The sequence below is a fragment of the Labrus bergylta genome, chromosome 16, assembly GCF_963930695.1.
Source record: "Labrus bergylta chromosome 16, fLabBer1.1, whole genome shotgun sequence".
NCBI lineage: Eukaryota > Metazoa > Chordata > Actinopteri > Labriformes > Labridae > Labrus > Labrus bergylta.
In genome coordinates, this window is record NC_089210.1 from 23054338 (window position 1) to 23063897 (window position 9560).

General features: G+C 41.2%; 1 protein-coding gene across 1 annotated transcript; it reads right to left on the bottom strand.

The window, feature by feature from the left end:
- Positions 1 to 754: 754 nt before the first annotated feature.
- sox9a (SRY-box transcription factor 9a) lies at positions 755 to 4684 on the bottom strand. The gene is made up of 3 exons (XM_020647538.3): positions 3947 to 4684; positions 3293 to 3540; positions 755 to 2948 (listed from the first exon to the last, which is right to left on the bottom strand). The coding sequence occupies exons 1-3, from the start codon at positions 4372 to 4374 to the stop codon at positions 2179 to 2181; spliced, it is 1446 nt and encodes a 481-aa protein (XP_020503194.2). The 5' UTR covers positions 4375 to 4684; the 3' UTR covers positions 755 to 2178.
- Positions 4685 to 9560: the final 4876 nt, after the last annotated feature.

The window sequence follows — 9560 nt, forward strand, 5'->3', positions numbered from 1 at the left end:
CTATCCGGTCATCACAGTGTGTTGAGGTGCAGCAGTGGGGAGGCTGCTAACGTCTCAGTCGAGTCGATGTGAGGAAAGAGACGTCATCTGCGAATGTGCCTCGAATTTCAACACAAAGCTATAGTACCTGATTGTGTTTACACTGTCACTGATTTATTAAGGTCAGTCCTGTTCCTGTATTACTTGGCCTGTAATGAATAAACAATATTCAACATGTAGTTTGTTTCTTTAAGCTGTGCTGTATACAAGGCTAAGGGAAGGGGTGTGGAGGACATACGTCTTCTCAATAGGCCGAGGAAATAATGGACCTGTGACCTCATGGTCTGAGAAGCCGGAAGCAAAACCCACCGGACCTATCACCAAAACTTCAAAACCACTTTCTTTCTTCTTTTTTTAAACTTGTGTTTATCTTAAAACATATTATAGCCAACTGTGTCTGTGTGTAGCCAACAGCACATTCTGATTAAAGAGAAATCAAATGATCTGCATCATGTTAAAACTTGTTTTCCTTTTTGTTTCTACAAATGTGTAGCAAAACACTAAAGCAACTCAGATTCAGTAATTTTAAACTAAATGTATCGAGTATGGTTTTATCAATCAGTAGAGGTTATAAACTTCCTACACCTTTTCAAAGTAAACCTCAGTGATCTTTGTCTGACATAAACTGTTTAACTTACTGGGAAAGCATCCACAGCTGGAAAAAAAACACAGGTAAAACTTCATGAAATGTAATGAACAGCACGAGAAGATTGAATATTTCTCATTGTTTTGTTTTTATTGCAAACAATATAATACAAAAGATATGCTTTTAAGACAATGCCATGTTTACCTACGGAAACTGCATTAAGGAGATGACGAACTGAGAACTAATGATACAGAATATAAAACAAGGAACACATCTTTTAATAACAAAAAGTATCCTGTTGATTCCAGCAAATTCTTTACAACAAAAAAAAAAACAGGCACAGCTTCCATAACAATTAATTCATTTGTTAGAACAAAAAAAGAAAAAAAAACATCCAGTTTTTCTTTTTTTTAAGAGAAAGACTCATCGTGTAATTATAAGTAATCTGTACATAACTAGATCATGAATAAAGGAACCTTTTATACGGAAACATTTACAAATGATAAATAAACAAATTTGTACCACATATTGCCGCAAACTATCCACTGAAAACGTCTCAGGTAGCTGCTGCTGAATTAAAATGATAATTGCAAATAGTTATTCTCAAATAAAATTAATGCTAAGGAATAAATTAAGAGAAAAAAAAAAGGTTAGGAAAATAAAAGGTGGGGTTTGTAAGGCATGATATAGAAGCATACCAGCCTCAGACCTGCTGGCTGCTGAGGAGAGAGAGGTCAAGGTCACTTCCTGCATCTCCTTACGCAGGAAGCCAGAACTAGGCTATGGTTTAGACACTGCAATGCCAGAGGACTTGAGCCTCCTCACTGTGGCTCCAGAGGCACCAACGGTATCAAGGCAGTAAAAGCAAGCATCGTTCAATTACATGCCACCTGCACTTCCAATAATCATTTGAGCTAAAGCGAAGAAGAAGAAGGAGAAGAATATTTGACAAATTCACTGATGACATGGTCATATCATGGCCAAAAATTCAAATCTATTTCCAACCTGCAGTGCTCAATTCTTGCATCTCATGGGAATTACAGTAAGATATGTACAGTACAAAAACTCAAAGCAGAATGTGGGCTATCCTAAGACGGCAGTGTCAGTAAACAGACGTTTCTTACTTCTGTACAAGAAATACATCAGTGAGAAGTAAGGCCACTGAGGGTATTTGTACCCGGCTTTCCTGCTCCTTAAAAACGTGTTAATCTAAAAATCATGATGAAGATGCTGATGACACTGATTAAGAGGATGATGATGATGATGATGATGACAAGAGTAGAACACATACACAGTACATACTAAAATATTCATAACCAGTATGTCCTCACAGAGGATTTCACTTTTTTTAAAACATTATATCTAAAAAAATATAATCACAATTCCAACAAATACAAAAGGCACTGTCGTGAGCCAATCCAAAGATATATTTTCAGTACTATAAAAAATGTCCTTGTCATGTTTTTCTGTTGGCAATGACGGGTTTGTGGCACGAAGGTGACAGAAAAAAGTCTATGATGGGTGGAGTTCAGTCAGTGCTGATGGAGGCCTCCTCAGGGCCTGGAGAGCTGTGTGTAAATGGGCTGCTGCTCCCAGTGCTGCGGACTGTGGGTCTGGGGCACAGAGGGCACCCCTGTGGTGTCAGCGATTGGAGTGTACATGGGCCTCTGGCTGGGGCTCATGTAGCTGAAGGTGGAGTACAGACCAGAGCCTTGGCCTGCTGCATGGCTGTAGTAGGAGTTAGCACCACCTTGGTGGTCTGAATAGTCATACTGTGCTCTTGTGATGGAGGGGTAAGAGGAGGTGCTGTAGTGCTGCAGGTTGAAGGACCCGTAGTTTGCGTGCTGCGGGGAGCCCTGCTGCTCGCTGTAGTGGCTCGGGCTCAGCTGCTCCGTCTTGATCTGGGTGGTTCTCTGTTGCTGGCTTTGCTCTCCCCCGCCCAAGGTGGTCAGAGAGTGCTGCTGCTGCTGCTGCTGCTGCTGCTGCTGCTTGGACATCCAGGCGTGGGCTCCCACATTGGCTGCCTGGCTGACTGAGGAGCTGCTGATGCCGTAGCTGCCCGTGTAGCCGGCCTGGACTGCTCCTGCCACTCCAGCATGGCTGTGAGGCGGCAGGTACTGATCGAATTCATCGACGTCAAAACTCCCCATGTTGGAGATGACCTCGCTGCTCAGCTCGCCGATGTCCACGGCTCCAAAGTCAATGTTGAGCTGGCGGCTGGTGCCCTCCTGCATGGGACGGCCCTCACGCTTTAGGTCAGCTTTGCTGGAGGGGAGGTCTGTCTTGGGGGTTGTTGGGGGTGTTGGTGGGCCCTGGGATTGACCTGGATAAAGGGAAAAGTAGAGTTAGGCCTTAAATCTGATTTACTAATTCGTGCAAGCAAAAGAACCTCATCCATAAAAGCCTTGTCATAAAGGTAAATACACAAAAAAGATGTTTTTTAGCTACAATGAGAGGTGTATCTGCATGAATGCTTGTAAAAACCGCTAATGGTTAATTATTAATCATTAACAGGTGTCTGTTCAAGGCCCCCAAGGCTTCTACAGATACAACTTCCTCTAGCAGTGTCAAATTATTGAGTTGTCTATTAACAAAAAAAATCCAGAGAATGTCTTTTTTCCCCTCACTCTCCGTTAACAATTTCATTTTCTTTTTGTCTGTTCTTACCTGAGTGCTCGCCTGGAGAATGCACCTCGCCCATACTTGACGCAGGAGAATCGGCCTGCTGCAGCGCCTTGAAGATCGCATTTGGAGAGATGTGAGTCTGCTCTCCGTCTTCTGGGTCGTTTTGCCCGTTCTTGACAGACTTTCTCCGCCTCGGCTGATATTTGTAGTCGGGGTGGTCCTTCTTATGTTGCACCCTCAAACGCTCGGCTTCTTCAACGAACGGACGCTTCTCTACCTCGTTGAGCAATCTGAAAAAAAGCAAAGGGAAATGCACATTCACATTAAAATGCATCCAGTAAACAACAAGCACAAGATTCCTTTAATAATGGATGCAACAGATGTGCACTATGCTGATTACACATTGCACATGTGCACATTGCGTTTATCAGGAAGTATTCATCTAAAGCAGCAGCTGAAAAAAAGTTTGTGTATTTAACTCTCTAGAAATCCATCTGTTCAGGCACACGAAAATAAAAGTAATCAAAACAATAACAGGTAAGAATACATTTTAAATGTCGGATACAAATTCACAAACTCCACATCTCTAGCTGGAACAGCAGGTCGTTACTGAATTATATCGAGAAATAAAGCGCTGAGCACAACGGCGCGTAAAGACGCACTGCACACGAGACACAAAATGCAAAGGGAACTTACCTCCAGAGTTTTCCCAGGGTTTTGCTGAGTTCCGCGTTGTGCAGATGCGGGTATTGATCGGCCAGCTTCCTCCGTGCAGCCTGAGCCCAGACCATGAATGCGTTCATGGGTCTTTTGACGTGAGGTTTACTTTTGCTGGAGCCGTTGACGCGCACCGGCATGGGCACCAGCGTCCAGTCGTATCCCTTCAGCACCTGGGACACAGCATCTCTGATACACACGGGGAACTTCTCTTCTTCGCCCTCCTTTTTGTAGTCTGCACCCAAGAGGAGGTGGTTGTCGGACGGCCGGGTGTTCTCAGTGTCCGAACCGGACCCGGACGGGCACGGCGAGCCCGCGGAGTCCTCAGACATACTTGGGCTGGGAGCGTCAGAGTGACGATTCTCCTGTTCTTCGGTCATCTTCAGGTAAGGGTCGAGGAGATTCATGCGAAAGAATTAAAGAACAGCTCAGGCGCCGTAAAAATGGGAGGATATCCTTCTTTCTAAATCCAAGTGCGGTGCCCAAAGACTGCAGTGACAGTCTGTGAGGGCGCACAGCGCGAAAAACTGGAATCCTTGAAAGTAAAAAAAATGTCAAAAATAAAAGATTTGACGCTCCTCCGACTTTAGCAATTGACGCAGAAAATAGTCGAATGCAAATGTTGGCTTTCTAATGCTCCACTTTAAAAGTGTGACTTTAGAGAGAAATGACACTGCGAGATATACTCTATGAGGATTGCTGGAGAGTCTACAGGCTCAGGAGGCGATGCCTGGATTTATGTTTGACGGCAAGGAAATGATTGGGGGAAACTTTTTGGAGGCGGAGACGTAATCCGATTCGGCTCTAAAGAAGCCTAGCAGTCAACAACCCAGTTCACGTAGGAAAAAGGTGTTTTTCCCCTTTAATTTTGGTTTCATATGTGTTAAAGTATACTTTGAGTTAATACTTTAAAGTTCAACATTGTAACTTCTGCTGAATTCAAAAGTAAAATAACGTAATCCATTCTGAAACTGAAATGACATTAAAAAAGCATATCATCCTATATGAACTTTATTTTATGACAAGTATTCCGTTCAATATGTTGATCATTTGACATTTATCAACACATTTAATTTATAAGAGCTTTACTCGGTTATAAATGTTACTTTATTACTTATTTTGTGCCTTTTCGGAACATACTCTTTTGCATATTTGCACAACCTTACCCATGCAGGTGAATAGATTTTATTCTTCAATTCTTTCTTTAATTCTTCACTTTGTCTCCCAACTTAATTTATCTACGTGAACAAGTTTTCTGCGGGGAAAAGTCAGAGCTTTTTACGCATGACATCTTTATTGGATGCAATCTTCAGATGATAAAAAAGGAGCAGTTCTTGTTATAAAACCACTTAAGGTTATACAAATATCTTTAACATCACTGTTTTAGGTAGATAATGATCTGACTAAATACGAGCAATTTTAATCTAAGATGTCTGTGGCATACAGAGACTCGCTGAGTGTGTGTGTGTGTGTGTGTCTGTGTGTGTTGAGCTGCTACGGAGGAGCAGCAGCAGCAGCGCGCGCTCTGAGCACAGGGACAATATGGACCAATAGGGGGAGACAGCAGTCCAGAAACTTGTGAGGAAGCCTTGTTACTGTGCAGAGGCTGCAATGATTAAAACAAAGTAAGAGAGGAATAAAAAAAAAAAACATATTTCTAAATTCAGTTTCCCGATCTGCTTTTAATTCTTTATTGACGTTCTGATTTACAAACTGAAAAAAATACATAAATAAATAACAACACTTAATATTATAATATTTTGATCTTTTAAAAAAAAAAATAACATTAACCAGAGACATGGCCATGCTTTATGTCTGTACTTAAAGGGTGTTCGTTCGTTTTAGACATCATTATTTTCATTTACGTTGTTGACTGATGACGTAAAAACTGCTGATCCGCCAATGGTTGAGTAGGATTGTAAACTGCTTTCAAATTGAATTATTAATCTACAATAATATTATTAATAATAAACTAATAATAATATCTGATGATTGAATCAATTCATTTAAAGAGATATAGTATCAAAGTTGGAGTGATTTTCAGTCATTTCATTTGAAATTGTAAGTCTAAAAAATACCTCAACCACACAAACGTGTCGCAACACTTAAATCTACTTTTCTGGATTTGCTCCAACACTTGTTTTCTGTGGACAAAGGACACTTTGTTGAGAAAGTTCAGCCACTATAATCTGTGTTTAAATTTAGATACAAAATCCGACTGAAAGGTATGAGTCCACATAGAGTTGTGAAAGAATGAACTATTTTTATCATGACTTGATGACGCAGTTAAATGAACTTGATAACTTCAATAAAATAATTATCACACTGGTTTTTCTCTGACATCAGGTAAAATCTATAATCATACAAATCAGTCATAGTAACGATTTTAAAACATCTTAGGAGATTTTATGGTGACGACTTAGATAACCATAACGAGAAGAGGCTGCAAACATCTAAAGCCAAGCCTCCTGATCAATATGCATGCTTTTTGGGTTTTAAAAATGTATGTCGTTTGCACAATTTCCATTATATAACAATGCTATGGTTTAGTAATTGTTTTTGTCAGTGGCAGTGCCTCTCATTGCTAAAAATAAACACCAGTTATGAATATCATCTTTCTCTGAAAAAGAAGGAAGTGGCTCAGGGTTTCTTGTTCAGTCTGACATTTTCATTAAAACAGCCTAATATGGCTGTCAGATCGACCTGCTATTTCTGCTCCTGTTGGCTGTGACAGACTGCACTGTCAGCATCCCTAACTATATTAAGTACAATTTAAAAAAGGACTGTTTTTACAACTATTCATGTTGATGAAAAGGGAGAGGTGAATGGAAAACTAAAGGATTGTAAGTTGTATTTGTTTCATTCTAAGGTATGAGTATAATGATATTACTTTTATAAGACATTATGTTATTGAACTGAAACCCTTCATCCATTTCCCTTATTAAAGTTAACGTCTCAGATGTCTAAGAGATGTAATATTAGCTTGAATAACACTTCATCTCTTATTAACAAACATGCCACATCCCTTAGAAAAGTCTGAGGACATTTCTTTTTTTTTTTTTCACTGGACTTGGTTTTGTTGAAGGTCTGCTGCCATTTGGGACTGCTGAGCTTGTAAAGGCGTCTGGTCTCGACATGCAGAGGAGGAAACCCACTGATGGCTAACACGGAGGCATCAGAGATTGTGGTCGGACATCTTCGCGCCCCCACAGTACTGAGGTGCCCTGCAAGCTGTCTTACAGCAGATCAGAGTGGGGGGTGCACAGATCATTAGAGGAGGGAGGCCAGCCTTACTGCTAACATGGAGCGCCCGCCTGCAGGCCAAGCAGGTCTTGGGAAACTTCTCAGCTTGACTTCGAGCCATGGCGTCAAAATTTTGAGGCAAACACTGGGGGTAAACTGACAAATCATGTCTTCCACCTCTTCTCGCTCGCTCAGATTCCACTGCAAATGTTTGAGCAGGCCGCCCCTGTTTGTTTTTTTTATAATCTTTACGTGTCCTGTGTGTATCTCAACAGCATTATTGAGTCTTTGTTTTGTTGCCTTTGAGGTTTGTATTTACAAATCTAAAAAGGAATACAGCATGTGTAGTGTTTTTTTTCTTTTCTGTTTTTCCCACTAAAGTCAGGGTTTTATGCAATTTGCATAAAATCTAAGAATTTGAACTAAGTGCATAACAAATTAAAACGCTCATTTTATCATATCAGGAACCATAATAAGTATCATTTAACTTGTGTCTTTTATTATAAAATCGTTACTTATACTGCAAAATTAAACCTCGTCTATATTGAGACCCTCAAAGAGTTGAGAGATTTCTCTGAGTGACAAACAATGCAGCAGAGGTATTGGAGGCAGAGGTGGCTTCAACCACTCGCAACCGACATAACACCTGTCTGAGACTTTCCGCTACTACTGCCAACTGCCCCAGACATGGCAGAGGACTGCAACATCCAGAACTGAGAAAATTCCGTCGGCGGACCATCTGAACTCTCATCCCAGCTGCTTCCACTGTTGCTTCCTTACAGTCGAAAAATAGCCGTTTGTTAATTCCTGAAGATTTCAGGTTGATCCCCCTGGCAACTGTGAGCCGGGGACTCATGGAAATGGATGGGCTTCAGGTATTTACCCAACCAGATCAGAGCGCTTTGGCCACGGGCGACTGTTGACACATTGCTTTTTCGCAAGGGGTAAAGTTTAAACAGGACTTATCAAGGCCTTGACACCCTCAGAAGGACGGGTTTATATTCCCTCCTCTGACTCTCTCACACCTCCCTGATATCCCGCAGCAGCTTCCAGTGGCTTCACCAGTAAGACTGAGGGGTAAAAGCAGGCAGACACTTGGAAATGTGGGCCTAGCTTTCTTGCAAAAAAAAAAAAACATACATTTCACATTGCTTTTATCAAACTTGCCTCACTACATCTGAACACAATGCGACGAAAAAAATGCTGTATTTTTTCATAATTGTACTCTGCATGCACAAACTGAAAGTGAAGAAATGCAATCGAACTTCACGGATACAAATGTGTTCTGGCCTTCACCCATGTGAACAGCAGTGTGTGGTAATTGCTGCCGCACACTTTCTTGTATGTCTTCCCCTTTCACCGGCCTCCTCTAGTGATAGCGACTCTGCAATCTCAGCCTTATCTGCTCCTGGCTTTTAGTAAAGTGAAACAGCTTGGGTGCTCATTGATAGTCTATCTGTGGGGAAGGAAATGCACAGTGACCTGGGAAAGCAGGGGGACCAATAGTTCTTGATAATCATTATATTTGTTGGATGTGTGCCACCATCGAGCCATTTTTTCAAATGGTATTATAAAGGGTAATCCAAAATGAAGCTAAATTTGATTATTTAGCATTATTTTTTTCATTCGTCTTTACCTAATGTTTTAAGGAATCGGACATCACAAGAGAAATGAGATGTCTGATCCTGCCACTCCATTTCAAACTCAAACAACTGAAAAAGTCTTTTTTAATGTTTTCTCTTGCACACATGGGACAAAATCAAGCTCACATAATTAGCTGTCAGTCTGCAAATGGCTGCAAACTTTTTTGTGAAACTACATTTTCCTTTGTTAGAACCCTGAGAAGCTGAATACGTGCATAATTCACCTTCCAACCTCTCTGACAAGCACACCTGAAAAGCACATCCAATATTGAACTCTGCTGAGTGACTCGAGGGTTACACCTCCATGCCTTCAGGTGAAGTGACCTCACAGTCGTTTCAGTTGACAATGAAATGCTATAAAAGCAGAGTGTGGGCTCAGCAGGTCACTCTCCTGCATTTGCAATTACAGAGCCTGACCTGTAATTATGTGCGCATGACAATGGCTCATTCTGAAAGTGCTGACAAAATGTTATGACATTAGCCGGGTCTTTGCAGGCACTAATAGTGGGCTCGCATCCTCACAGGGGTCCTCTTAATGGAGAACAGGTGACGAGTTAAAACAGTGAAGAATAGTATACACTTATATTGAGCTGCTACTGGTGTTTGTGATGTGAATCAAGTATAAATTACTTGAACAGTTTGACAGGTGGTGTAATTTTTAGGAAGACAAAATGACACAATCTTTCTGCTGCATGTGAAAACTTTGT

Bases quoted from the DNA above. Each gene is read 5' to 3' on its own strand.
- sox9a (XM_020647538.3), bottom strand. From the start codon at position 4,374: ATGAATCTCCTCGACCCTTACCTGAAGATGACCGAAGAACAGGAGAAT. The intron at 3,541-3,946 runs GTAAGTTCCCTT...GCTTTTTTTCAG, and splicing joins ACCCTGGGAAAACTCTGGAG to ATTGCTCAACGAGGTAGAGA. The intron at 2,949-3,292 runs GTAAGAACAGAC...CCCTTTATCCAG, and splicing joins TTCTCCAGGCGAGCACTCAG to GTCAATCCCAGGGCCCACCA.